Source organism: Grampus griseus (genome assembly GCF_964374135.1).
Source record: "Grampus griseus genome assembly, chromosome: 6".
NCBI classification, from domain to species: domain Eukaryota; kingdom Metazoa; phylum Chordata; class Mammalia; order Artiodactyla; family Delphinidae; genus Grampus; species Grampus griseus.
The window spans coordinates 434,737-462,623 of record NC_139000.1 but is presented as its reverse complement, the minus strand read 5'-3'; the positions used below and the strand labels follow the sequence as shown (position 1 = coordinate 462,623).

The following is a 27,887-nucleotide window of genomic DNA, read 5'->3' as shown; positions in this document are numbered from 1 at the left end:
GGGCGCAGGAGGGGAGTGTTTTGTTCAAGATGCGAAGACAAACACCTGTTTCGAGGGGGGAAATGATACCTAGAGGGAGCACCCCAGGAAGATACGTGGGGATGAGGAGGGGGCAGCGCCAGGCCCAGGGGGGCCCCGCGGGAGCGGGCGCGTTCCCAGGGAGGAGGCAGGGACCCCCTTCCAGCTGCCGCTTTTCCTCCGGGAGCCAGGGGGGTCCTGGGCTGGGAGGCAGGATGGGGCAAAGGTGAGGAGAGGATGAGGAAGGAGCTGGGCCGGGGGAGGAGCAAGTGCCCGCACGGGGCCCGCGTGACCCCCCTGAGGCTCACGGTCAAGGGGGACAGAGACCAGTCGGAGGCCAAGCTCCTCCAGCCCCGACAAAGGGACCGGGGCCCAGAGGCCCCCGGTGGGCGGGGCTCGTCAGGGGGAGGGCGTGAGCTGCAAGGACGGACGGGGTGGGGGTGAGGGCTGCAGCGACGGCGAGCCCCAGGTGGGCCGGTGGGAGGGGGCAGCTGAGCTCAGGGACCCTCTGGGGCTGCGAGGGAGGCGGGAATCCTGAGGCTGGACCGGGCAGGGCTGCGGGGAGGCTGGGGGGTGGGAGGTCTGGTCAGAGGAAGGGAGCGTCCACACGGGAATTCGGGGAGGAGGGAGCATGTGTGTGGTGCGGGCCCTGCCCACCTCCAGGCCAGCAGTTTGGGAACCTCAGAGCCCACACTGGTGAGGAAGCAGGGTCCTCGGGGGCACAGCGGCCCAGGACACCTTTTGAGCACTTCTCAAGCATCATGGCAGGCCCTTCTCACAGCAGCCCTGCTGGGTCGTCCTCATCGTCCCTGGTCCTCAGGTAAGGAAGCCTGCACAGGTAAGGCACAGGGAGCTGGCCCAGGGCCACACAGGGAGGAGACTCAGCCATAACTGAGCAGAGTCACAGGCCCAACTGAGGAAGGAGGAGTCCAGCGTCAGAGGCAGTTGGGTCTCTGTGTTACTGCTGGGCTCCGGGCTCTGACATCTCCCGAGACACAAGCCTCCCCTGGACCCTGGAGGGTGCTCTCCTGAGTACGGAAAAGGGCAGAGCCCATCTACGGGAGTGTTTCTAGGGTTGGGTGCTGTGACGGTTAACTTTATGTGTCAACGCGACAAGGCCATGGTGCCCAGATATTTGGTCAAGTACAGTCACATGTTGCTGTGAAAGTATTTTTCAGATGAAATTAACCTTGAAGTCAGTAGACAAAACAACACTGGTAAAGCAGAGACTCTCCACGATGTGCGTGGGCCTTGTCCAATCAGTTGACGGCCTTAAGAGAAAAGACTGAGGTCCCCTGAGGAACAGGGATGTCTGCCTCTAGACTCTTCCCTGGGTCTCCAGCCTGTCACCGCCTGCGCCCACCCCCGGGCTGAGAATTCTGGACTTGCCAGCTCCCACAAGTGCGTGACCTAATTCCTTAAAAAACAATCACTCTCTCTGAAAAAACCTAACACAGGTGCTAAGATCATGGCAGCAAATAAGACATAAATAGGGGTGTCCGTGGGGCGTGTGCTGAGAAGGGAGAGGTCCAGGCACCTGTAGGGGTCCCCCGACTTTAAGGAGCAGCTCCCGGCCTCTCCTGGGGATGGAGCCCCAGGACCCTGTGGGCAGGCACCACCTCGCTCCACCTGCAGGGGCACCGTCTCTAGAGGCTTCTTCTTTCTCCGTGAAGGAGGAAGGGGGACCTTCTGGTGTTCACGGTGTGAAACTGAATGAAGGGAATCCTCATTAAAATGGAGTCGGGAAGGCTGGAAGGGGGAGCTCTCACACACCACCACTCATCGTGTCTGCAGACCCCAAACAGGCAGACATGTACCTCACATGGACCCAGAGGAAAAGGCAGGTTTTCTCCCCGCCGGCAGCAGCCCAGCCAATGGGAAGCGTCGCCACCCTGAACCCCGTTTCCTCCAATGGGCTCTCCCTGCAAGCGGCCCCTCCCAACTTCCTCCTTTTTCTCTGTCAAGTAACATTCCTCTCCTTTATTAGCTGGTCTTGCCTATAGTTTTCGCTGTAGCCCTCTTGTCCTGAGTTGCAATTCTCTGCTGTTCCTGAATAAACCCATTTTGCTGATAAAATAACTGGCTGTTTTATCTTTAATGTCAACCAGAGACTTGGGGGGGGCGGGGTACACAGGGGCTCTATGCTTGGTGTCCAGGGTCTCCCGGGCCGCACCACGTGGGGCCCACCTGCCCACACAGGGGCAGCGCCAGCCACGGGAGGTGGGGGCTGGACCAGTCCTGCCGGCTGAGGGAACGACGGAGAGTGGAAGGGTCTCCCTGGGCGGAAGGACGCCCTGACAGACGTCCCCAGAGGGTCGCTGGGGAGGACCACGACTTGCTTCCTCACGTGAGCCTCGGGCCTACCCTCCGGCTCCGACCCAGGGTCCTAGACTGGCTGTGCCCAGCCAGGGTGACCCACCCCCGGAGCCCTCCCAGCTGTGCCCATGCCCAGCACCGGCCGCGGGCGCGGGAGGCCCCAGGGGCACCAATTGTGGCCAGTGCACGGCCCAGGACGTGCTCCACAGCCCCCGCCCCTCGCACGCTCGGCCCGCGCCCCGGGGTCGCTTACCTGAGTCGGCGGGGTCCTCCCGGAACCTTGGCCCGGCCGCGGCCACGGCGTCAGCAGTGGGCCCGGACGGCTTTCCCCAGCGCACCAAGGCCGACGAGGCCTGGCGAGCCGTGGGCGGCGGGCCGGGAAGCGCGAGCGGGAGGACCTCCAGGCGGAAGTCCAGAGGGGCGGGGTTGACTCGGGGGGAGGAGCCGGGCCTCTGTTTGGGGGCGCGGTTAGTCCGGAGGGGCGGGGCTGGGTCCGGGGAGGAGCCGGGAGGCAGGCTAGGGTCTTGGTCAGGCCGGTGGGGCGGGGCCGGCTTGGGAGAGCCTCCAGGCCGCCGTTTGGGGGCGTGGTCAGTCCGGGGGCGGGGCTGACGGGGTGGGGCCGCTCTGCCGCCAGGGGGCGCCGTGGGCCTCAGGAGGCCTGGCCCACCTGGCGCTCCCCGGCCCGCCCCGCCCCTCACCGAGTACCTGGCGCCCGTGTCGGTCCCCGACCCTTCCGTCCTCCTCAGAGGGCCCCCGTAGCCCCACGCCGGTCTCCGGATCCCGGGGCCCCTGCTCCGCGGTCCTCGGTCCCCAGCCACCCCACCGGACCCGTGACGGGACCCCCAACGCCGCCGGCCGCGCCCGCTGCGCCCCGGCCAGGAATCTCCGACTTCCGCCGTGGGGCCGGGCTGGTGTTCACGTCGTCATGCCCTCGCTCGGGGACCTGGTGCGCGACTGGCACCGGGGCGCGCAGGCCGTGGCGCGTGGGGACTGGGACTACGCCCTGCGCCTCTTCTCGAGCGTCCCGGAGCCGCCCGCCAGGATGAGCTTCAACGTGGGCTGCGTGCACCTGCTAGCCGGGGACCCGGAAGCCGCGCTGCGGGTGAGCCAGGGGCCCGACAGCCTGCGCCCCCGGGGTTGGTCGCAGAGACCCCACCCCAGGGGGACGCTGCCCTCTGGCCCTGGGGGGGTCGATGAGGGGTGGGATAAAGTCCCAGCTGCAGGGATGAGCCCAGGACCCCTGCCCTTCCTCCCTGATGGCCACCTGAGGATGTCTCCCCAGGTCCGCCTCAGTGAACACCTAAGCAGGGGAGGCCTGTGTGGGCAGGGGACCCCAGCGGAGCTGAGTCAGGGCCGGGATGGGGGTGCAGGGCTCTGGCACTGCCTCCACTGTGTGGTGACCATGTGCCAGGCTCTGCAGTTTTGGGGAACGGCCGGGATGAACACTGGCTCAGGTGCTCTTGGCCGAGGTGCTAACATACCCGCAAACAGGCTCGAAGCTGGATGGGGCTGGGAAGGGGCACCCAGGGTGTAGGGTTTGGGCTGGGCCTTCTGCAGACACCTGTGGTGATGGCCAGGAGGTAAGGTCTCTGGTTGCTGCCCAAACCCCAGATCTGAGCGCTCACCTGTCTCCCACCCACTCCCCAAGGCAGAACCAAGAGCTGGGGGTACACATGGGCGCACACACACACGTGCCTCCGCCGAGGGGCCGGCAAGTCCACTCTCCGCCCTTCAAGCCCCCAGGTTTATTACGGTGGTGCACGTTTCACGGGTGACAACAGAAAGCCAGCAGCACACCGAATCCCCCTCGGAAAGAGCCGGGCTCCCGCGTTGTTCAGGCCATCAGTGACAGCTGCCGAAAACGTGTTCAAGGGACCTACCCTGTCATTCTTCACATCTGTGTATGAATCTACAGTTATCTCAGCAGCAATGTCAGTGTTAAAATGTTATCCAACAAGGGGGGTGCAATCACTGGACACCAGTGTGAGGCCAATCCAGTCACCACTTCCTCTAAACCGTGATTTAACCAGAGGGAGGGGACAGAAGTTCTGCGCAGAGGGGTGTGAGTGTTAAATTCGCCTCCACCCTAACCGCAGACGGAGTAGCAGAGGCATGTGTTTTGGAAATTTTTTTAAAAGCAGATGGAACGGCTACAATTAATAAAACTGGTTGTCTCCGAGGACCTGGACAGGGTGAGAAGGGTGAGGCTGGGAATGCAATCTGTTGCCCTACGGAAGCTTCGATTCGCTGCTCTGTGTGGCAGGACAACAGACGGGTTTCCCTAGAGCTGAGTGGCCACGTCAGTACTGTGTGCGGACCTTCAACCTCGGGTCAAACTCACTTCAACAAGCCCCCCACTTGGTCATGACACCGATCCAGTTGCCTGGATTTAACTTGATAGCTGCTGTATGCCCCCCTCTTGCTTGTGTTTAACTGGTGGCTGCTGTCCTCCTTAGGAATAGATGATGTCATCTCTGAGTCTAGTTTCGGGAAGAGCTGTGTTTTACACATATGTTAAGACTTTAGCGTTTTTGCTCTTTCTGATTCTAATAGACGAGAAGTGCGTCAATTTGTACGAAGTACCAAAACTAGGATTTAAAAAAGACAAAAACCTTGCATAACTTTCCCCCCCCCCCGAAGGTAACTATTATTAATGCGATGGAGTGTTTCCTTGTCCTCATGGTAAACAGGTTGGTTTGTGCTGCCACCGAACTGCCCTTGAGTGCATCGCAGGGCACCTTGGGAGCCCAGGCGGCTTTGGGTTGTGGCCGTGACGCGTGCGCCCAGCCTCAGACCCAGAGGCCCCCTGGGTGGGCGCGGGAGACCTTCTCCTGCAGGTGGCCATGATGGGGGCCAACACGATTCCTTGATCCATTGCTGGGCATCCGCCTGGACCGCATCTGTGACACAGGAGTGACGGGGTTACAGACCTGGGTGTTCCATGGGCATTTTTGTCCCCAGGCATTTGACCAGGCAGTGACCAAGGATGCCTGCATGGCTGTCGGCTTCTTCCAGCGAGGAGTGGCCAACTTCCAGCTGCGGAGGTGAGCACAGAAGTGCCCTGTTATTTCTCTGATGGCCCTTTGGCTCTGCAGAGCCCTTTCCTGTGTTCCTCTCTGCCCACGGGTCATCTCCTCTTACTCACCCTTCCTGGGCGGCCCCAGGGGAGCCCAGGAACAGGATGCTGTGGTCGTGTGGCGGCAGAAGCAGCGTAGGGCCACACCTTGACCCATGGCTCTTTACGGGGTTCAGGGGATCACAGAGTGCTTGCGCCAGCTTCCCCTCCTTTGCTCCTACATCCCTGCTGTAGCCGGGACAGCGCGATTATACCCGTTCTGCCCACGTGGAAACCGAGGGCAGGGCTGGAGGAGTGGTGCGTCCCAGGACATGGAAGTGATGGGGGTCCTCTCTAGCCACCCGGCCCTCGGCGCCCGGCCCTTCCCAGAGAAGAGATCCGGGCTGCAGGACAGGCCCGGCCCCCACAGAAGGTCCCACTGGGGGCAGGTGGGCTCTGGGGGAGACCTCCTCTTCTCATCGACCCAGGAGCCTTCCTAGGGGCGATGGGGATTCTGGTGGGGGCTGGGGAGCTTCCAGCGGGGCTCTGCATGGGGAGGCCCGTGGGGTGGGGCCCGAGAAGCAGGCAGGACACTCCCAGGGCACTCTGCACACCAAGGTTTGGGAGAGGGTCTGGGGTACGCTCCCCTCGCAGGGGAGCGAGGCGCCCAGAGGACAGAGCTGGAGCCCCACGTGCTGCTCAGCCCGTCTGTGTGTGGACCCCCTGTGTTGAGACCTGGGTGACCACCACGGCCTCCACCACTGCAGCAGGAGCTGGGGCAACGTGGGGCTGGGCGAAGCTCCGCCCCCTGCCCTCTGGCAGCTGAGGGCCTCCACGCCAGGCTCCCCTGCCGCCCACAGGTTCCGGGAGGCCCTGTCCGACTTCCAGCGGACCCTGGCACAGCTGAGGGGCAACGCCGCCATCGACTACACCCAGCTGGGCCTGCGGTTCAAGCTGCAGGCCTGGGAGGTGGGCGTGCGGGGAGCGGGACGCGGCTGGGCGCTGGGGGTGCTGTCTGTGGGCAGGCGGCCCAGGTGGTCCTTCTAGGCCGCTCGTCCTGAAGACCCCATCCTCCGGGTCCCGCTGTCTTGTCACTGTCACAGCTGGGGCCGTGTTGACTCAGGTGCTCCCTCTGGCCAGAGGGGCCCCCAAATCCCACCGGGGGGTGCAGGGGAGGGTCAGAGGTCAGCAAGAGGTGACAGTCTGGGCGGGGGCTGGGCCGAAGCAGGCCTGGCTGTGGGCCCCTGGCATCCCCGCCCTGGGGTTCTCGCTTGGCGCCGTTCCTGGCCTCCTGGGGCGGGGTGGGCACTGATGGAGGGGCTTAGGAGGAGCGCCCATGCGCTCCCAGAAACGTGCTGCCTCGGAGCCCCTGGGAACCAGCCGTGTCCCAGTAAGCCAGCCGCGGGGGACGTCCCGCCGGGGTGGCCCCGGCCCAGGGCACCGTGTGCCAGGCGGGCTGTGGGAGTCGGCCGGCCGTGACCCCAGCAGGCCATGTGACAGCAGCTCTGGGAGCACCGTGTCCCCGCGGAGTGCGGGGACAGAGGCTGCCGCGGGTGAGCGATACGCACCCTCCGCCCTCGCCCTCGTGGCCACTTGCTGCTGTTTCCCAGCACATCCAGCCCAAAACGTCCTTCCACACGGGGGGAGGGGCGGGCGGAGAGAGGCCTTCCTCAGACAGCACCCCAGACTCCTGGGGGCTCAGTAAGCAGGGCAGCACGGGGAGGAGGGGGTCAGGCCAAATGCAGGACGGGGCTGCGAAGGCCGAGAGGCTGCTTCCAGAGATGGGAGGTCCGCCTGACATTCAGAGCAGAGAAGCAGAGAGGGCTGATCCGCTCCGGCTGGGGGTCTGTGGAATGAGGCCTGCGGGGCAGAGCCGGCCCGGGGCAGAGCCAGGTGTGGGACCAGGCGGTGGGGCTGGGGGCAGAGCTGGTGGGGGTGGGGCTGGGGGGCGTCCTGGGCCTGCCGTCACCCCCGCCTCACTCTCAGGTGCTCTTCAGCGTGGCTGCAGTGCAGAGCCAGCTGGGGCTCTGGGCGGAGGCCACCCACAGCCTAGAGGAAGCCATCTCCAAGGGGCCGGAAGGGGCCCGCGATGACCTGGACATCGCCCTGGGCCAAGTGCAGGTGAGGGGCAGGTGAGGGGGCAGGTGAGGGGGCAGGTGAGGGGTAGGTGAGGGAGTAGGTGAGGGGCAGGTGCGGGGCAGGTGAGGGGAGGTGAGGGGGCAGGTGAGGGGCAGGTCAGGGGGCAGGTGAGGGGAGGTGAGGGGGCAAGTGAGGGGGAAGGTGAGGGGGCAGGTGAGGGGGCAGGTGGGAGGTAGGTGAGGGGGCAGGTGAGGGGAGGTGAGGGGGCAGGTGAGGGAGAAGGTGAGGGGAGGTGAGGGGGCAGGTGGGGGGAGGTGAGGGGCAGGTGGGAGGTAGGTGAGGGGCAGGTGGGGGGAGGTGAGGGGCAGGTGAGGGGCAGGTGAGGGGGCAGGTGAGGGGAGGTGAGGAGAGGTGAGGGGGCAGGTGGGGGGCAGGTGAGAGGTGAGGGGGCAGGTGAGGGGCAGGTGCGGGGCAGGTGGGGGGCAGGTGAGGGGAGGTGAGGGGGCAGGTGGGGGGCAGATGAGGGGAAGTGAGGGGGCAGGTGAGGGGGCAGGCGGGGGGCAGGTGAGGGGCAGGGGAGGGGGCAGGTGGGCAGGTGAGGGGCAGGTGAGGGGAGGTGAGGGGGTAGGTGAGGGGCATGTGAGGGGGCAGGTGGGGGGCAGGTGAGGGGCAAGTGGGGGGAAGGTGAGGGGATGTGAGGGGGCAGGTGGGGGGCAGGTGAGGGGCAGGTGAGGGCAGGTGAGCAGAGCCAGACTCCTAAGCTGACTCAGGTGGCTTGCCCAGCCCATAGCCTGCAGTTTGGGGCTCACATCTGTCTGGCCCCCAAGACTGACTATATGAGCTGAAGAAACTTCTGGAGGGAGGCAGCCTATGTGCCCAGGTGTGGGCTGGACTTCCCATGGGCTATGGGAAGTAGGTGACAGGGCCAAGCCGTCCCTTCTGCTTTGAGGCTCCTGCAGCGTCAGGCCTGGCCCAGTGCTCAGGTCTGCATTGTCCGGACCCCCCTCCAGAAACAGGCCCCCCTGCAGCCTCGGCAGGTCCCCAGGGGTGAGGTCTTCCGGCCGCACAGGCGGCACCTGGAGCACCTGGAGCCCGTGGATTTCTTGGGCAAGGCCAAGGTAAGGGAGGGGTAGCTTCTCGCTTCTCAGGCCCCAGGGGCTCAGGGGCCAGCAGCACCCAGCAGGCCGCAGAGCAGCGGGCAGCCAGGCCCCTGCTGAGCTCACACCGTGTCCCGAGCTTCCAGGCTGAGTTCACAGGGACACCCGGGGTCATCAAGGCCTTGGTGGGTGGACAGAGGACACAAGGCTCCTGGGGCGGGCAGCAGTGTTTCCAAATGGGGCTCACAGATCTGGGTCTTGGAACCTGGCGGTGGAGCCCACCAGAAGCTGCTGAGGACCCCCAAGGTGGTGCCGACCCTGCCTACCTCCGCCTTCGACTCGCTCTTCTGGACTCAGCATCTCCTGAGTTTTGTGTTTCTGTGTCCTCCCTGCATCTCTGCCTCAGAGAGCAAGACCCTGGGGAGGCCCGAGGCAGGCTGGCCTGGGCCACCTCTGCCCACCCTGGGTCAGGGCAGGGCAGCAAAGTCACAGGATGACGGGGAGCAACTCGCCCCAAAGGCGGGAAAGGAGGTTCCCTGTGCACAAAGGAAGATGCACTCTGCTTTGCAGCTGGTGGCCCTCAGCCAGGCCTGACACCCCCCCGGTCACCCGAGGGCTAGGTGTCATGCATCTTTGCTGGAGGCTGCGTGGAGGAGGGGGCTCTGAGCTGCATTAATCCATCAACTTGGAGTCCTGTTATCACAGGAGATGACTGCTTCTAAGAAACAAGAATATTTTAAAGGTTGTACGAAAAATAAGTTAAAATGATCAGCACAGATGTTTTCCTTCTTCAAACATATTTTTCCCACCTCCCTGCCCCCACCACGTGGTCCAACGTCTTTGGGCCAGGCTTGGGCAGCACCCCCCGTGCAGATGGGCGACTTCGGGGTTCAGAATGGGCAGCGAGGGCTGGGCACCCCTGACCCGGCTGGCCCCTTGCTGTCCCTCCGCAGGTGGTGGCCTCCGCCATCCCTGACGGCCCGCACGAGGACACCCGGCCTCAGCAGCCACAGGTGGGTGGGCAGCCTTCCGGCCACCTGACTTCTCCTCTGACGTTTTGCAGGTGGGGCCTTCCAGACCCATTACTCTTAAGGATGCCTTAAACCCTCCCCGCGGGCTTCTCAATGTCCTTCTGATCTAAACGTGGGGGGCGTCCCACCCCGGGAGAGAGCCAGTGAAAACTGTGCAGCCTTGCCCCCCAGCCCCCGACGCTCCGTGGGGTCTGCATCCTGAGGAGGGGGGTCACTGTGTGCCCACAGGCTCTCTACGCACGTGGTGAAGCCAGGCCTGGGGCTGCCGAACGGTAGGAAGGGGCCGTGGCCCCCCACTCTTCTTCCCCTGTCGGCAGAGCCCCTTTGCAGGCCCAGTGTGGCCACTCCGGGCCAGGGACCAGGTGGCTGTGTCCCCTTTCTGGACCGGCTGGAGCCCTGGTGCAGGGCGAGGGGTCCCGCCTTGCTCAGCCCTCCCTGTGACCCCGTTTGTCCTGAGCCTGTTCTGCTCCTGGGGAAAGAGCCTGCCTGCCCCTCACTGAAGCTCTGCTCAGGCCTGGGGGTGGGCACCAGAGGCACCAGGGTGGGGTGCAGACTGGGCTGCAGGCCGACGGGAGCAGCCCTGCCGGCCCCACCAGATGCAGCCTCACAGGTGGTGGTCCGACTGGGGTGCTGTTTGTTTCCAGCTCAGGGCTCTCCTAGGCCCACCTTTCATGGAGGACCTCGACCTCTGTGCTGGCTGGGTGAGGCCTGAGAACGAGGACCCCTCCCCCTTCCCTCCAGGGCCCGTGACACAGGCCCCTCCAGACCTGGTACCCGCTGTGGCCCCAGGACGCCCCTCGATGTGGAGACGGAGGTCAGCTCTGGCCAGGCTGGGCGGGCTGACCATGGCACACTGGTCACCAGTGATGAGCAGGTGGGTGAGCGCGGGCAGGGCAGGCAGGGGCCGTAGTATTTGGAGGACCCCCGCCCCAGGCTGAGCTTCGGGACTAGCCACAGCTGGGCCCTGCAAGGGTCTCAGGGCAGGGCAGGTGGCCTCATCACCTGCTGGGGGATAGAGATTTGGCTTCCTCAGGCAGGCCAGGGCCTTGGCGGGAGCCAGCCACAGTGACCGGACGCCATGGGTCAGGGACACACTGCTGCTCACATGTGCACAGACAGGAGCCTGGGTGTCTGCTCCCCACCCTGGGCCCGGCAGAGGCCTGCAGCCCGTGCGTCATAGCCATGAGGCTCCCACCCCTCAGCTGGGGCCCCCGGCCTTCCTTCTTGGACATGGGACTCCCCGAGATGCCCCAGGCACTGGGTGAGGCCGAGGAAGGGAGGGGCACAGGGTTCTCCTGGGCAGATGTGCTGGGCAGGTGTGCCGGGAGGCCGCCCAGCACAGAGAAGGTGGTTAAATTTCACATTCAGTTTATCAAAGGACTCAGTTTAAAACGAGACGGTCACTTCACTTCCTCTTTCACTGAAGTCCAGCTAACTCGGTGGACAGTTGGTGCCCTTGAAAGCCATCCATCACAGCTGTGCTTGATGAAACCCCGTGGCCCTGAGTTCACATACTGGGCGTTCGAGCACTTGACCCTCCTGACGGTGGGCAACAGCTTCCTAATTGCTTTAAGCAGCTGACAAGTCTGATAAGAATCTAAACACTCCGTTTACAAACTTAGTCCAACTTTCAGATCCCACCTGAAATCAGCATCTGAGTCAGCTGGTTGGCGTGGCCAGGACTGGGGCCCTCTGGGGTTTCTGCCGCCCCTCAGCACACCCACTGCTTAGGGTCCCAACAAGGGTGAAGCCCAGCGGGTCCCTGGCTTCGGTCCCCAGCCCCCAGGGTCACCGGGAACCCCAGCAGCTGCCGCCTCCTGGTGGGCCAGGGGAAGACGGATCGGTGCCCACAGTGCAAGGTGGCCTGTCTGTAGTCTCCAGGCCTATAGGGACCTGGTTCATGCCCCGGATTCACCTCCAACGCCGTTAGATTTGTGGCTTCCTGCCTGGCCAGGCTGTCTTGCAGGCCATGCCCCTCACCACTGGCTCTGCTTGGACAGTGTCTGGGCACCGCCCCCGACGAGCTCCAGGCCCAGGGAAAGCTACCTCCACCCTCAGGGCCCCACCCCGGCCTCAACCCCACCCCGGCCCGGCAGAGCCCTAGCCTGCGGCTTCCCTTGCAGAAGCCTCACGTGGAGCAAGTTGGCCAGTGGGTCCCTCCAGGTGAGGCGCCCTGAGCAGCTGGTAGTGGGAGGGCACTTTGTGGAGGGAGCCCCAGGCAGGTATCTGGGCGGGGCTGGGAGCAGCCTCTTTGTCCTCCAGGGAGGAAGCTGGTGGGCTTGGGGCTCCCGGTGGTGTCAGCATCTCCTCTACTCCAACACGTTCTACTCTGGGGGTCGGTAGCCACCGGAGTCCCTGACTCCTCCCCGCTCCGCAGGGCTGCTGGTGGCTGGGGGGCTGGGCCCTGGCTCCTCTGAGGATCCTGCAGGCGCTGGGGTAAGAGGCACTGGCTCTCATAAGGGATGAGGGGCTCCAAGGCCAGACCCCATCCTCCGAATGCCTCTAGGGACCCCAGCTAAAGAAACCTCACGAGTCCAGAGCCCCAGCCCCTCCCACCCTCCCGGTCCCTGCCCTGCCCCCTGGCCTGAAGCCCACCCTGGCAGTCCTGGGCACACAGATCTGGGGCCTTGGACCCAGGGTGTGGCTGCAGGGGGCCCCGAGTCCTTGGTGACCTTCACAGTGCAGTGCACCTTCACCCTGGCCCTGAGGGCCCCAAGAGGAGCTGACCTGTCCAGCCTGCGGGCCCTGATGAGCCAGGCCCTCCCTCCCCAGGCCCAGAGTGGGCAGCTCAGGTGAGCTGGAAAGCCGGGTGGGAGGGCTCCAAGCTGGGCACCTATTAGTCCCGGCCCTGGGAGAGGCTTTTGAGGTCAGAGGTCAGCACCCTCCCTAAAGCCCCTGCCCGCGCTGCCCACTCTGAGGCATCTCTTTGCAGTTACCGAGACCCTAGTGACAGCAGGGGCTGGGTGCCCCTCACCGGGGAGGAGGCACTGCAGAGGGCCTGGCGGGGCGCGGCTGCCGGCTCTGGGGAGCTGCGGCTACGGTGCCAGGTGAGCCGGGGCGGGAGGCGGCCCGGGGCGGGGATGTCCAGCCCTTCTCTCCGTGCCGAGCTTACCCTACAGCCCTCCCCGCTGCCGCAGGGAGTGGGCGGCCGGCCTGTCCTCTACCAGGTGGTGGCCCGGCACGGCTACTCCGCCCAGGGGCCCGAGGACCTGGCCCTGCAGCCCGGAGACACGGTGGATGTCTTGTGCGAAGGTAGAGCTGGCACTGCCCCCGCCCCCCATCGCCCTGCCGGGGCCCCGGGGCAGACGCGGTGTCTGCGAGCGGATGTGGTGATGCCCTGACGCCCCCTGCAGTGGACCAGGCGTGGCTGGAGGGCCACTGTGACGGCCGCGTCGGGATTTTCCCCAAGTGCTTCGTGGTCCCGGCCGGCCGGCGCACATGAGGAGCTTGGCGCTAAGGAGTCCGTGGCAAGGAGGGTTTAATAAAGGCGATCTGCCCCCCAAGGTGTGGTCCGTCTTCTGGGCTTGGCCACTGAGGGGACCTGACTGAGGCTTCCGAGGGTGTGGGGTGGCTGCTTTGGGAAAAGCCCACAGAGCCTGAACACTGGCTCTGCCAGCTCCTGGAGAGGCCAGGGCCCGCTGCCGGCCCCTCCCAAAGAGCCGGCCCCTCTACCTCCAGCAGTCACCCCTACCCCCAGGCTTGGCCTGGCCCTGAACCCGTAGGTCTGCAGTCACACAGCCCTGAGGGCTGCAGGGGTCGCGATGGCCCAGCCCTCGTGCAACATGGGAAACCCGCTGGGGCGCCGGCACCTGAAGGCCATGGTCGGGGCCACGGTACAGCCTCCGTGGCCAGAATGACCCCAACGGCAAAAGGGCGCCATGTGACCATGGGGCCAGCGCCCACAGGGCGAGCCTTGGGGGTCGGGGCTCAGGAAGGCTCCGGCCAGCTCAGGCCTCTGCCTTCCAGCATCAGGTGGCAGCCAGCCTAGTCCCGGAGCCAGAGCTGCACCACAGTGGCCCCGAGAATGGCCGTGAGGGTCAGCACCAAAAAGACGACTCCGGCCACCCAGACGCCATAGCTCTGTGCCCGCCACTGGGCGGGCGCCTCGGCCGGGATCAGGCTGGTCAGGTTCAGCATGTAGCCCAGCGTCCAGCCGATGTCGGTGCCACCGGCCTGCGGGCCACACGGCCGGTCAGGCTGCAGGCAGCGGCCCGAAGCCCCAACCCCCTCTCGCCCTGAGCCGTCACCTGCTCGCGGAACTCGATGCCGCCCCAGGTCTCCTGGCTGAACCCGTAGCCCTCGAGCAGGAGTGTGAGGATGTACAGGCCCGAGGCACAGTAGTCGCGCAGCTGGCCATCCTGCCCGGGCGAGCTCGCCTCCACCTGGGGGCCCGGGAGGCCAGGAGCCCCATGAGGCCTCACCTCCTGGGCCCCCAAGGCTGGCGCCCCTCGGAGGCGTGCCCCTGAGTCTCCTGCCTGGAGCCCCCCAGCCCCCCGGCCACACTGCCTGGGACGGGGTCCCCGCTCGGTGGAGTCTGCAGCCCAGGGAGCTGGGACCCAGGTGGGGGGCGGGTGGCCCGCATCCACCCACCAGCTTCCAGGGCCTCTGGCAGAACTCCCAGATGGTGGCATTGGCCGTGGCCAGCGGCGGCCTGGAGGTGAGGTTCAGGAAGTGGAAGGTGTGGTAGAAGTTGGAGAAGGCCTGGGGGAGGGGGTGAAGTGCCCGGCAGGGCGCAAGGCGGGGGCCCAGGATGAGCCAGGTTCCGCCCCGCCCCACCCCGCCCCACCCCACCTGGGGTCCCAGGCTCCCCAAGGGCCCCCTGGGCTCGGGCCCTGGGGCCCCGAGGGGAAGCTTGGCCCCGAGGGCAGGCCGCAGGGGCTCACGTAGAACTGTCCCCGCACGGGGGGCTGGTAGACGCTGTCGAAGGCGCAGTCTCCTCGGCCGTCGCAGCTGGAGAAGTTGAAGAGACCCCGGATGGCGGCGACACAGGCCCCGGGGTTCCCCGTCCCCTCCACAGTGAGGTTCTGGCCGAGGTCTCGGGGGGCTGCGGCCTGGACGCAGGGCGACCCGTACAGGGGGGCCAGGGCCAGCGTGCCCCGGTAGCCGCTGTGGTAGCAGGGGTGACGCACCAGGAGGCTCGGGCTGCTCTGCGGGGAGGGTGGGGGCACCTCTGAGCACCCGCCTGGCAGGGTGCCCCGCCCCCCTCCCGCAGAGCAGCCCACCTGCACCAGCCCGGCCAGGAGCCGGTTCAGCATCTGGTCGCGCCCGAAGCAGAGGTAGCTGTGGGTGTAGACGCTGTGTTCTGTGCCATAGAGGCGGAAGGTGGCCTGGGTGGTGGTGTCCAGGATGGGGCCCCCAGGCACAAAGGTGATCTGGGTGGAGGCCCCACCCATGTCCAGGGCGCCCACCAACGTCCCCTCCAGAGGCTGGATCCATTCGCCGGAGAAGGAGTACTGACCACAGACAGGGGGCACTGAGTCCTGGGGCCGCGATGACCCCCCCGGGCGCCCCTCCCACCCTGGGGCCGTCTGTGGCACCTGCACCAGCAGGCCCAGGACGTAGTTGATGGTGACCCAACCTAAGGCCCCTTCGTCCTGCCCAGCCAGGAGCTCAGCGCCCCAGAAGGCCACGGGAGACCGGCTCAGGGCCTGGCTGACCGCTGCGAAGACGTCCTCCGCCTGAGAGCTGTTCTTCTGGCTGCGCGGAGAGGACAGGCCGCTGGAGCTGGCAGAAGCCACCCCTCCTCCATCCCGCCTGAGCAGGACCACAGCTCTCACACTGCACCCCAGGGACGCGTGCGGGCCCACGCCAGCCCCCACACCTGAGCAGCCTCATGCCACCTGTGGCCCCCAGGAACATGGGCGTTTGCTGATGCTTGGCCTTTGGGATCAGTGCCAGCGCCTCCTCCAGGCAGCCCTGCAGGCTCTCGCCAGCCTGTGCAGGGTCAGAGGCGTAGGAAGAGATGCCAGGCCCTGAAACACAACACCACAGGACAAGGCTCCAGGCCCCGAAGGAAGCTGGGCTGAAAAGCAGCCCCCGAAGGTGCATCATGACCCTCGGAGCCTGCGGACGGGACCGCATCTGGAAAAAGGGTCTTTGCAGATGTCATTAAGTTAGGGATCTTAAAAGGAGAGCACCCTGGATTCCCCAGGTGGGCCGTGAAACCAACGACTGGCCTCCTCACGAGAGACAGAAGAGGGAGATTTGAGACACACAGGGGAGAGGCCACGTGAAGTCCGAGGGAGAGGTTGGAGGGATGCCACGTCTGGAGCCCCAGGAGCTGGAAGGGTTTGTTTCGGGTCTCTGCGGGCTCAGGCAGGACAGATCCAGAGCCCTGGCCCGGCTCCCACTGACCGGCTGGGCACCCTGGGGCAACTCACTGAACCTCTCTGAGCCCCTTTTCTTTAGGCTGATTTGCTACTGCCCAGCTCCAGCCTGTGCCACTTCCCAAACCTCCACCCAGCTGGGAACCCCAGCCGGGCAGCGGCTGGCAGCTCCCAGCACCCGTCCACCGCCGACGGAACTGCCCACTAACCTTTCGCCCGGCAGGCCAGGGCCTGGCTGACCACACCTGTGTCATTCTCCTTGTTTGCCAGCCACTGATACACAAAGAGTGATGTGTGGGAGGACCCAGCGTCGAACACGATCCCGAACTGGGAGTGACACCAGGGTCAGGAGGGCGTAGGGGCCGTCACGGCCCAGCCCAGCCTCCCCTGGGTGGGGTCTGGGGGCACACCTTGGTGTCTGCAGGCAGGAGGACGTTGGTGGCCTCCACCAGGAAGAGAATGAGCGTGGTGAGGCCTGAGACCGCTGCAGCCCCCAGCAGGGCTGTGAAGGCCCGTTCCTTCCATGTCAGCCCCATGGGGGTGGGACTGGCACCTGTGGGGTTGGCAGCAGTGAGCACCCAGACTCTGCTGCCTGCAGATGCCGCTGCCCTGGAGAGCCCCTCGGTCCTCCCCGGGGCTCAGACAGCCCACCCCGGCTGGGTCGATGGGCAGGACTAAAGACCACGCCGGAGAGCCAGGCTACGCATGGTGTCACAGCGTCACAGGGGCCGGCAGGGGCCGGGCACCGGGACGCCCTGTCTGGCGACAGGCTAGGCTGCAACACACAGCAATGAGGAGGTCCCGGAGACCCCCTTTCTAGTGCCACGCCGGGGCCCAGCGGAGCCACCCCCGTGTGATCTGCCAGCCCCACTGCCCGCACCCTCCCAGGACCCCAGCTCCCCTCCCGTTCCCCGCAGGATAAGGAGCCCCAGATCCACAGTGAACTCCGGGAACCCAGGGCCCCACCTCTCCCACCTACCTGGCTCCTCCCTGCAGCCCTCACCCCAGGCCTCTCCCAGGACGGTTTTCTAAGAGTCCTGGGGTCAGGCCTGAACTCGGTGGGGACAGCTGACCGACTGCCTGGATGTCTAATTGTTGCCAAGCAGGTCAGCGGGTCCCGGAAAGCACGGTTTCTCTACTGAAGGACCTGAAGGCTGAGGGGTTCTGAACAGATTCATCTGGTTTCTGTTTAAAAACCCAACCTCGGGCTTCTCTGATCTGAATCTTTTCACTTGGCCCCATGACGATCCCTCGCAGCCGGCCCAGGCTGACCCAGGAATGTGGTTTGCACGGGGCCACGGCACCAGCTCAGTGGCTGAGGCCTCTGCAGGGCCCTCTCCAGCCCCCAAACGTCCCTGAGCGGAGACCCACGCACACGAGGTCACCAGGGGCCTCGGGCCAGTTGCCACCACTGTCCAAAGGAAATGGTCTGAGGTCTGCAGAGCTTTGAGGCTCATGGACTTTGTGCAGCATCAGTATCCCCGCAGGAATGCGGCTGTTCCCAGGGGGCGTCCGCCTCTCAGGGCGAATGCAGGGCCCTGGGCTCCAGGCGGCCCGTCTGCGTCATGATCCCATTTTAAGGAGGGAAGAGCGAGGCTCAGAGAGGACGGGTGATCTGCTCGAGCCACCGCCAGGCCAGGCCGGACGGGACCCAGCCTGTGTCCCCAAAAGCACGCTGGCCACAGGCCACTCACAGAGACAGACCAGTTACAGGCAGGGCCAGGGACACCGGTACCCCCCTCACACCCCCCTCCAGGGCGTGTAGCACCCTGAGCCCCCAGCCTGAGCCCCCAGTGGGTGGGCAGAGAGGCTGGGTAGACTCCACACAGAGCACGCCCTCAGGACCGGTCAGCACCCCCAGACCAAGATGGCCCCTCACCTGGGCTGGTGGGTAAGCAGTGGCAGCAGCGTGGAAGCTGGCCCGTCTGTCGCCTCTCAGGCACCTGCCAGGTGCCGTCCCGCCTCTGCCCGCCACCCGACGCTGGTCACCGCTCCCCTGAGCCCGGGTCCGCTGTCAGGCAGGTGACGAGCCGCTGCTGCCTGCCCCCACCTGGGGTCACCACCCCCGGCCAGGGTGGTCCCCTCCGAGGCTGCTCAGACTTTGCCCTCCGACCCCGCCCTTCCCCAGTGGGAGGACAGTGCCAGTGCTCAGGCGAGGGGCAGGTCAGCGGAGTCAGGTGACTGGAAAGGGCCCAAGGCCGAGGGCTCGGCCAGAGCAAAGGCCCGGAGTCAGGACCAGCTGTGGTCCCATGAGGAGGGCGAGAGTCAGCCCCAGTCGAGTGGTTTGGTGGTTTGCAGGCGTGCGGTGAAATTGCCCCTTGTTGTGCACACAGGTCTATTTGTGTGACCCCGGCCACCGCAACCAGATCCGCCAGCCCAGCCCCGGCCCCCCCACCCCACTGGCTCTCCTCGCTGAGGTTTTGTCCTCGGGAGGGGTCTCAGAGATGAATTGAGCCTGGCTTCTTCGCCTCAGCTTGAGACCTGAGGCCCAGCATCTCCCCCATGCCCACGTGGAGACCGGCTGCTCTGATGAACCGTTTGCTGAACCCCCGGTGCTGGAGGCATCGGGGTTCCCGCTCTCCGACTGTGAAAAGCTGCTGTGGACATTCATGCACGAGGCTTCGCCGGACCTGTGCTTTCGCTCCCACCCCGGAGACAGACTGCTGGGTTTAACTGGATGCAAAACTGTGCAGCTGTTCTCTAGCGTGAGACAGCCGGTGTCTCTGCGTCCTTCCAGCGTCCGCGTCACAGCTTTCCATTTCAGCCGGTCCAGCCGATGCCGGTCCAGCCTCGCTGTGGCTTCAGTTTGCACCAAGGGCTGAGGATGCCGAGAGCCTCCCCACGCGCTTTTTGCACTCGTGTGTCCTCTCTGGCCACGTGGCACATCTTTTGGTTGGATTGTTTGACTTATTCCTGCTGAGTTTGGAGAATTCTTTATATATTCTAGGTGCAGCCCCTCCTCCTGGATGAGGTTTGCAAGTATTTTCTCTCAGTCCGTATCTTATCTGAACAGTGTATTTCACAGAGCAAATTTTAAAATTCTTGATGAAGCCAAATTTATCCGTGTGGTTTTCTGTGGATGGTCTTTTTGTGTTGTTACTAAGAACTTTTTGCCTAACCCCTGGTCATGAAGAATTCTTTCTCCTCAAGTCTCTTAGTTTCATGATGTAACTTGATCTATGAACCATTTTGAATTATTCTTTGTAAGATGTGTGGCTTGGTCAAGTCCACCTCCTCTGCATGTGGACGGCCAAGGCACCGGCACTGGGTGTTGAAAAGACCATCCTTTCTCAAGAAGATGTGGTACCTATATACAATGGACTATGACTCGGCCATCAAAAAAGAAGGAAATAATGCCCTTGGCAGCAACATGGATGGACCCAGAGATTATCATACTGAGCGAAGTAAGTCAGAAAGAGAAAGACAAATACCGTATGATATCACTAACATGTGGAATCTAAAATATAGTACAAACCAACCTATCTATGAAACAGAAACTGACTCACAGACATAGAGAACAGACTTGCGGTTGCCAAGGGGAAGGGGGAGTAGGGAAGGGAAGGAATGGGAGTTTGGGGTTAGCAGATGCAAACTATTATACACAAGATGGACAAACAACAAGGTCCTACTGCATAACACAAGGAACTATATTCAATATCCTGTGATAAACCATAATGGAAAAGAATATGAAAGAGAATATATATGTGTGTGTGTGTGTGTGTATAAATAACTGAGTCACTTTGCTGTGCAGGAGAAATTAACACAACATTGTAAATCAACTATACTTCAACAAAATTAAAAAAAAAAAGGATGGGGGCTTCCCTGGTGGCCCAGTGGTTAAGAATCTGCCTGCCAACGCAGGGGACACGGGTTCGAGCCCTGGTCCGGGAGGATCCCACATGCCTCGGAGCAACTAAGTCCGCGAGCCACAGCTACTGAGCCCACGTGCCACAGCTACTGAAGCCCACGCGCCTAGAGCCTATGCTCCACAGCAAGAGAAGCCACCGCAATGAGAAGCCCACACACTGCAACAAAGAGTAGCCCCTGCTCACCACAACTAGAGAAAAGCCTGTACGCAGCAATGAAGACCCAATGCAGTCAAAAAAATAATTAAATTTTAAAAAGAGAAAGGACCATCCTTCCTCTGTGGAACCCTCTGCACCTCTGTACGATGGGCCATGTTTGTGAGGGCTCATTTCTGGACATTCTATTGGAATTCTGTCCCCAATTCTGTCTTGATTATGCAGCCACATAGTAAGTCTTTTTTTTTTTTAAAGATGTGGGGGTTTTTTAATAAATTTATTTATTTACTTATTCATTTTTGGCTGTGTTGGGTCTTCATTGCTGCGCACGGGCTTTCTCTAGTTGTGGCGAGCGGGGGCCACTCTTCATTGTGGTGCGCGGGCTTCTCTTTGCGGTGGCTTCTCTTGTTGCCGAGCACGGGCTCTAGAGCGCAGGCTCAGTAGTTGTGGTGCACGGGCTTAGTTGCTCTGTGGCATGTGGGATCTTCCCAGACCAGGGCTCAAACCCGTGTCTCCTACATTGGCAGGCGGATTCCTAACCACTGCACCGCCAAGGAAGTCCCCACAGAGTAGACCTTAATATTGTGCAGTACGAGTCCTCCAACTTCAATCTTCTTTTTCAAAATTGTTTTAGCTATTCTAGTTCCTGTGGCCTTCCATATAAATTTTATAGTCAGCCCCTCTTTATGTACAAAAAAATTCTCCTGAAACTTTTATTGGCGTTATATAATCAGTTTGTGGAGAATTGATATCTACAATTTTGAGGCTTCCAATCCCTGAACACAATTTCTCTTCTCTCTAGTTAGTGTTTAGGTCTTAAAATTCTTTTCGTCAGCATTTTTCTAGTGTTCAGAACCATGATCCAGTACATGTTTTGTTAGATTTATACCTAGGTATTTCATTTTTGTGGGGAGCTATGGTACTTTTAAAAATTCAGTTTTCAATTGTTCATTGGTGGTGAGTAGATGCAGTTGGTCTCTGTGGTTGACCTTGTACCCACCACCGTGCTAAGCCCACCTATTAGCCCCAGGAGTCTGTAGATTCCCTGGAGTTTCTGACGCAGACAGTCGTGTGGTCTGTAAACGGGACAGCGGCATCTCCTCCTCTCGTGTGTGGCTCTTCTTCCGTCTCACCTACTGCCCTGGCAAAGACTCCCGGGTGCATGAAGTATGGTGATGACTGCACACCTCAGCCTTGTTCCCAGGCTGAATTGTCGTCCACCACGAAGCACGGTGTTAGTTGTAGGTGTCATGCGATGCCCTTTGTCAGGGTGCGGAAGTTCCCTCTAGTTTGCTAGAGTTTTCGTCACGAATGGGCGCTGTATTTTGTCACGTGCTGTGTCTTCATCCTTTAATGTGTTCATGTGATGTTTCTTCTTTGGACACTCAGTGTGGTGATACACACTGACTGACTTTCCTAAATACTGCACCAGCCGTGCATTCTCAGGATAAGTTTCACTTGGCTGTGGTGCATCGTTTTCTTTATATCTCACTGGATTTTGTTTGTTAACACAGTCAGGTCTCATTATTTGTGGATTTTGTACTTGCAATTTTGCTTACTAACCTCAAAATTGTTTTGTAATTCCCAAATCAATACTTGTAGCGCTTCCGTGGTCATCTGTGGACATGAACAGAGCAGCAAAAAGTTTGAATGACTCGATGTGCACGTCCTCAGCTGAGGTTGAGCAAGGCGACACTGCCTTCTTGTTTCAGCTCTTGCTGTAAACAAGCGTCCTTTTCACGGTCTGTTTCGTGCCATGTTTTTTGTGCTTTTGTGCTTTCAGGAACCTGAGCCTCTATCTCCCCTGGGGAGCAGTGGTTCGGTGTTGGCTAACTTGGAGTTTGCAGTGACTTCATAGAACAGAACTACTTCAGAGAATAAGAATAATTCTATCTGTTGAGGGTTTTTGCAGCTATGTTCACAAGGGTTTGTTGTTTTCTTTTCAGTGCTGGTTTCAGTACTGGGGTGATGCTGGACTGGTAAACGAGTTGGGAAGTTGTCCTTCCCCTTTTATTTCCTGGAAGGGATTTGTAGACTTTGTACTTCTTCTTTAAATGTTTAGTGTAATTTGCCAGTGAAACTATGAGACTTTCTTTTTCAGAAGATATTTAACTATAGATTTAATTTCTTTAGTAGTAACAGGGCTATTCAGGCTATCTAGTTCACGCTGAGTGAGTTTTGGTAGCTTGTGGCTTTTGAGGACTTGGTCCGTGGCACTCCAGCTATTGAATTTATGTCAACAGAGTTATTCAGAGCATTCCTTTCCTATCCTTTTGTGATGTCTGTAGTGACAGACCTCTTTCGTTCCTGATACTGGTCATTTGTGTCTGCACTTTTTTTTTTTTTTGCCAGTGTTGCTAGAGGTTTATCAATTTTATTGATCATTCCAAAGAATCAGCTTTTTCACAATCTTTTTTCTATTGTTTTTTGGTTTCCACATTCTTTTGATTTTTGCTCTTATATTTATTTTCCTTCTTCTGCATGACTTGGGTCTATATTGCTCATCATTTTCTAATTTCTTGAGATGGAAATTTAGATTATTGACTTGAGACCTTTCTTCTTTTCTAATGTAAGCATTTGTACTATAAATTTCCCTCTAAGCACTGCTTTAGCTGCATCTCTCAAGTTTCTTACATGCTGTATTTTAATTTCATTCAGTTCAAAATATTTTAAGTTTCCCTTAAGACTTCCTCTTTGATCCGTGGATTATTTAGGATTGTGGTGTTTAATTCCCAAGTGATTAAAGATTTTCCTGACACTTTTCTCTTATTGATTTCTACTCTAATTCTATTATAGTCAGACAACATGCTTTGTATGTTTTTGATTATCTTAAATTTGCTAAGGTTTGTTTTTTCAGATCAACCTATGCTTTATTTTGGTGAATGTTCCATGTGCATTTGAGAAGAATATACATTCTGTTGCTGTTGTGTGGAGTGTGCTGTAAATATCATTATGTCCAGTTGGTTGATAGTATTGTTCACTTATTTTATATCCTTGCTGATCTTCTGTCTACTAGTTTTATCTGTTACTGAGAGAGAAGTACTGCTGACTCCAACTGTAATTGTGGATTTGTCTATTTCTACTTTCAGTTGTCAATTTTTGCTTCAAAAATTTTTTCTATTAAAGCTCTGTTTTCAGGTGCCTACCTTTAGAATTGCTATGGCTTCTTGAAGAATTGTCCCTTTTTTCAATATGCAATGTCCCTCTTTATCCCCGGTAATTCGCTTTGCTCTAAAGTTTATGTTGTGTGATATTAACAAAACCACTCACTCCTGTCTTCTTTTGATTAGTATTTGCATGGTATATCATCTTTCATCCTTTCACTTTAATCTACTTTATCATTATATTTGAAGTAAGTTTCTTGTAAACAGATTTAGATATTGTGATTTATAATGAGAAATATATATTTGGTCTTCATCTGTCTCTGGTTCTCAGTTCCTAAAACCCTTGCACTTTCCTAGGCTATGAGAGAAATCCATTTACACCTAGTGTAATATGGATAATTTGAATTTGGTAATTCAATTGGTATTTGGCAATTCAATTCAAAACGGTACTTTGAATTTAGGTCTAGCATTTTATTATTTTGGTGGGTTTTTTTCTTCATTCCTCCTTTCCCCTTTCCTGCCTTCTTTTGTGTTATTTGAACATTTTTTTTCATATGCCATTAAAATTTTTCTCTTATGATTTTGACTATATCTGTTTTGTATAAAATTTTACTGGTTTTTCTAGGGAATTCAAAATACATACATCACTTTCTACAGTCTGTTTGTAATCAGTATTTACCACTTCAGTTGGAGACCACGTTGGTCTCTTTTCTCCCCACCTTTCACGTTATAGTTGTCTTATACATCACACTGACATTGAAATCCCCCCAGACAATGCTGTAACTTTTGCTTTCATTGTCCAACATATTTTAAAGAACTTGAGAGGAGAATAGTCTATGATATGTATCACTTCTGTTGCTCTTCCTTAATCCTGGTGTTCCAAGTTTCCTTCTGGTATCATTGGATTTCTGTCTGAAGAATCTCCCTTAACTGTCCCTTTAGAGCAGGTCTGCTGCCTACAAATTCTCTTAGTTTTCCTTCACCAGCACAGCTCAGCCAATGAAAAGTCACTGTACTTCCAACTCCCAGTTTCCTCCAAAGGACTCTTTGTTTAGAACAGCCCCTCCCAACTCCTCCTTCTCCTCTATAAAAGAAAGTTCCTCTCCTTTGTTCTCCGAACTTACCTGTGGTACACCACAGATTGTGTACCTTGAATTGCAATTCTTTGCTGTTCTCAAATAAACCATTTTTGCTGGTAATATAACTGATGGTTTCATTGATTTAGGTCAACATTACTTGGTGTCAGAAGAGGGACCCAGAGAAGACCCCTAAGAACTCCAAGGCAGTGAGCAAACAGGTGTGGACTTGCAGAGCCTATCGAGCTCACTACTTTCTTGCTGACCCTGGAGTTTGAGGGTTAAGTTTTCTCCAGGGTTCAAACCCCACTCTTTTTGTGTTTTGAGGCTCTCCAGGCTTTATCTGAGATCTGCTTTTTTTGGAAGACTTCATCCTTTCTTTACAGGCTTTGTCCTTTCTGAGAGTACCTGTTTGGCCTGTCTCTTGAAATAAGGCTGTTCCTACTGAAACTGCACTGCTAAGCCTTTGGTCCAATTCCTTTGGAACTGGGTTATTCCTATAGGAACTGTGCTGTTTAAAAATTTATTTCCTTTGCTCTAGAGAAAAAACTCTAAGAAAAGGGATCCCAGCAATCTAAATGTTTTGACAGTGCCCCCTCCACCCCCTTCAACCAGTTTTATGTTTAAAAACTGTGGTCCTTCCTTAGGCACATTTCTTTTTTTGTCTGTTTGTGGTTTTGGGGTTTTTTTTGGCCGTACCATGTGTGGCTTGTGGGACTTTAGTTCCCTGACCAGTGATTGAACCCAGGCCCTTGGCAGTGAGAGCACAGAGTCCTAACCACTGGACTACCAGAGAATTCCCTCTCATGCACATTTCTAATTAAATGGACCAACTTAACCCAAAGTAATTTATAACACTGATGGTCATTATGGGGAACTTTTAAATTTTCCAAGCTTACTTTTCTTAAAGACGAATTGGACAGCCGTGGCTCTAAAAAATTTCAAAACTAAACGGGATTCCTTTTTTTTTTTTTTTCGCGGTACGCAGGCCTCTCACTGTTGTGGCCTCTCCCGTTGCGAAGCACACGCTCAGCGGCCATGGCTCACGGGCCCAGCCGCTCCGCGGCACGTGGGATCCTCCCGGACCGGGGCATGAACCCGTGTCCCTCGCATTGGCAGGCGGGCTCCCAACCACTGCGCCACCAGGGAAGCCCGGGATTCCTATTTTGATTGGTATTTTGAGGCTTCCAAACATTATCAAGATTCTGAAATTGCCACTTAGCAAAATACAATTTTTAAATTAACTGAGGCAAACAAACAATTGAAGAAAAACTGGCTTCTGAGGACTCTCCCCCTGGCCCCCATCCCCTGTCTCTGGACAAAGCAGCCCCTGTGCTCAGCACCCCCCCACGCCCCCCCCCCACGCTATCTTCCTCTTTTCTTCTGCCCTCCGCTGTCTCATTCCAATTCTCTCACTGTGCTTCCCTAAACCTCTCCCAACTTCCTCCTCTGAACCTGTTAGAATCTGCCTCTTTATTTATTCTTTAAAATTTTATTTTATATTGGAGCATAGTTGATTAACAATGTTGTGTTAGTTTCAGGTGTACAGCAAAGTGATTCAGTTATACATATATATGTATCTATTCATTTTCTATTTCTTTTCCCATTTGTTTCAGAACATTGAGCAGAGTTCCCTGTGCTATACAGTAGGTCCTCGTTGTTTATCTATTTTAAATATAGCAGTGTGTACATGTCAATCCCAAACTCCCAATCTATCCTTCTCCCCCATCCTTCCCCCCGGTAACCATTAGTTCAGGACCTGCCCCTTTAAACTTAAGTCTTCTGAAGATTCCAACAAAACCCAAGTTCATGTTCCCTAGACTAAGGCCAAATTGAGAGCCCTAAAAGAGTGTCCTAAAGTCAGTGAGGAACCCCACAGGTTTGCTGAAGAATTTAACATCATTATCCAAACATACCAGCCTGGTTTCCCCAGATCTATATGCTTGCGGATGGGGGTCAAGCCAAACATTGGATGAAACTTGCCTGATGGGAACATCCTGAAAGGGATTTAGAGAAACAACTCCCAACTTTTGGCAAGAGGTGAGAACACCTGCTGGAGGACTCCCCCAAGCAATTATAGTAGCCTGTCCTTAGCCTGTGGTTGTGAACAAAATTCAGGCTTGCACACAAAAATCGGATGAACCTGCTCATGACTATTACAATCAACTTCAGATAGTTTAAAAAAAAAAAAATCTGGTCTTCCTTCAGATGTTGAGTCCATCAGGGTAGCCTTTAACTCTGTTTATTAATGGGCTAAATGAAGATCTTTCCTTTTAGTTAGAAGGACCAGGATGGAATGGGAAGCTATGTCCACTCCAGATTTAGTTAATTTGGCAAACCAGCTCACTCACACCCTAGATGAGTCACTTAAAAGATTAATTAAAAAAAAAGATTAATTTCAACTCCAGCAAATAAAGGTCCCTAAACAAAACCCAAACCCTCCTAGTTCCTGCTATTATCGCAAAAAGCCAGGACTTTGGGAAAAAGATTGTCACAAGTGTAAGTGCTTCAAGTGCCTTCAGCCCTCTAACCAGCCTTTCCAACGCCCTCCTGACCACCACCAACGGGCCTCTGAGGAACCACAGGGGTTCTTCCCAACCCTCCCTCTTCATCAGCTCAGAAAAACAACTCTCCAGATTGGGAATCAATCTCTTGGCACCAGAGCCTCACTCTCAGTTCAACTGCGGTAAAGCAGCCCCGGCCTCGGAGCACGAAAGTGATCCAAGTAGTGGGGGCCTCTGATGAACCTCAACAGGGTCCTGTCCCTGAACCTGCTCCTTTTTGCTTAGGCCCCTGAGAGATACCCACACTTCCCTCCTTAGTCTCTCCGCCCCTATTCATTTATTGGGCCGAGACAGCTCAGCAAATATGCCGGAATTTCTTTCTCCCAAAAGGGGAAATAATTCTAGAATTTCACAGTAACAGTCAAAATAGCCAACCAGGTGAGTTCAGTGACCCTTCACTGGCTTGGCTTGGCTTTGTCTCTGACGGTCCTGGAGCTGATTCGGGAGACGCTGATCATTTGTCTCTGCTGAGTCAGCTACCATCCTCCTTATGGGCAAAACGTCTCCAACTGATACTGGCAAAACCCACAGTGCTCTTCCCATTAAGACTCAAATAGGTCCCTCGAAACCTCTCCCCAGAACTAATCAATACCCTATGAGGAAAGAAGCCCTTCAAGGTGTAAAGCCCGTAAGAGGATTCCAAGGCTCAGAGCCTCACTACCCCTTGTGCTAGTCTCTGTAATACTATTAAATATAACCCGTGAGAAAGCCCAACGGCTGAGGATGGAGGCCTGTCCAGGACCTGCAGGCAACAATCAACGTGCTGCCCCTCGACACCCTGTTGTTCTTAACCTCCCTACTCCACTAGCATCCGTTCCTACTGAAAGCACATTTTTTCACTGTTATTAATCTGTGCTGTGCACGCTTCAGCATTCCAGATGATAAAGCCAGTCAGTACCTTTTTGCCTTCACCTGGGAAGGACATAAATATACCTGGACAGCAATGCCCCAGGTTTTACAAAAATCCCTCTTACTTTCCACAAATCTTGAAAGCTGACTTGGATGACAAAGTTTTCTGCAGGCTTGACTTTGCTACAATATACAGTTGGCCTTTGAACAACGTGGGTTAGAACTGAGCAAGTCCGTTTATATGCATTTTCCCAATAAATACTACAGTACTACTGTACCGTGCAACTTGCAATTGGTTGAATCCATGCATACAGAAACGTAGATGCAGAGGGCTGACTGTAAAGTTACAC

The 27,887-nt window shown here is 57.8% G+C and overlaps 3 protein-coding genes across 15 annotated transcripts in view; 1 reads left to right on the top strand and 2 right to left on the bottom strand.

Moving 5' to 3' along the window:
• EXD3 (exonuclease 3'-5' domain containing 3) overlaps nt 1–2,862 on the bottom strand; it is a 76,582-nt gene extending 73,720 nt beyond the window's left edge. For all 6 annotated transcript variants that reach the window (XM_082655719.1, XM_082655724.1, XM_082655721.1 and 3 more), the window contains exon 1: nt 2,588–2,862. The gene's annotated coding sequence lies outside the window, so the exon portion shown is untranslated. The remainder of the gene's footprint in view (nt 1–2,587) is intronic.
• Nucleotides 2,863–3,006: 144 nt separating this feature from the next.
• On the top strand, nt 3,007–13,095 carry NOXA1 (NADPH oxidase activator 1). 2 transcript variants are annotated; one of them, XM_082655735.1, is made up of 14 exons: nt 3,007–3,436; nt 5,296–5,378; nt 6,250–6,358; nt 7,376–7,510; nt 8,479–8,586; nt 9,519–9,578; nt 9,825–9,868; nt 10,338–10,470; nt 11,720–11,759; nt 11,974–12,032; nt 12,234–12,388; nt 12,515–12,643; nt 12,734–12,848; nt 12,950–13,095. In XM_082655735.1, exons 1-14 carry the CDS (start codon nt 3,260–3,262, stop codon nt 13,076–13,078), a joined length of 1,476 nt encoding a protein of 491 aa, XP_082511861.1. In that variant the 5' UTR covers nt 3,007–3,259; the 3' UTR covers nt 13,079–13,095. The 2 variants fall into 2 exon arrangements, with proteins under 2 accessions (XP_082511861.1, XP_082511860.1); XM_082655734.1 differs by having other exon boundaries at nt 11,597–11,759; nt 12,529–12,643; nt 12,950–13,089.
• Nucleotides 13,096–13,317: 222 nt separating this feature from the next.
• ENTPD8 (ectonucleoside triphosphate diphosphohydrolase 8) lies at nt 13,318–18,069 on the bottom strand. 7 transcript variants are annotated; one of them, XM_082655727.1, is made up of 10 exons: nt 17,802–18,069; nt 16,333–16,475; nt 16,132–16,249; nt 15,418–15,568; nt 15,134–15,293; nt 14,819–15,049; nt 14,480–14,738; nt 14,187–14,297; nt 13,844–13,978; nt 13,318–13,769 (listed from the first exon to the last, which is right to left on the bottom strand). In XM_082655727.1, the coding sequence occupies exons 2-10, from the start codon at nt 16,456–16,458 to the stop codon at nt 13,327–13,329; spliced, it is 1,734 nt and encodes a 577-aa protein (XP_082511853.1). In that variant the 5' UTR covers nt 16,459–16,475; nt 17,802–18,069; the 3' UTR covers nt 13,318–13,326. The 7 variants fall into 7 exon arrangements, with proteins under 7 accessions (XP_082511853.1, XP_082511856.1, XP_082511854.1 ...); XM_082655730.1 differs by having other exon boundaries at nt 14,480–14,546; XM_082655728.1 differs by having other exon boundaries at nt 14,480–14,743; nt 15,175–15,293.
• Between the last annotated feature and the right edge of the window lie 9,818 nt (nt 18,070–27,887).

What these genes read in the sequence shown, in the direction of transcription:
- ENTPD8 (XM_082655727.1), bottom strand. Translation starts at nt 16,458, where the DNA reads ATGGGGCTGACATGGAAGGAACGGGCCTTCACAGCCCTGCTGGGGGCT. An exon ending in TCCTGGGCCTGCTGGTGCAG is followed by an intron (nt 15,050 to 15,133) that starts GTGCCACAGACG and finishes GTCTGTGGTCAG; the next exon opens with TACTCCTTCTCCGGCGAATG. An exon ending in CCGTGCGGGGACAGTTCTAC is followed by an intron (nt 14,298 to 14,479) that starts GTGAGCCCCTGC and finishes CCCCTCCCCCAG; the next exon opens with GCCTTCTCCAACTTCTACCA.
- NOXA1 (XM_082655734.1), top strand. Translation starts at nt 3,260, where the DNA reads ATGCCCTCGCTCGGGGACCTGGTGCGCGACTGGCACCGGGGCGCGCAG. An exon ending in ACCCGGAAGCCGCGCTGCGG is followed by an intron (nt 3,437 to 5,295) that starts GTGAGCCAGGGG and finishes TTTTGTCCCCAG; the next exon opens with GCATTTGACCAGGCAGTGAC. An exon ending in ATTTCTTGGGCAAGGCCAAG is followed by an intron (nt 8,587 to 9,518) that starts GTAAGGGAGGGG and finishes GTCCCTCCGCAG; the next exon opens with GTGGTGGCCTCCGCCATCCC.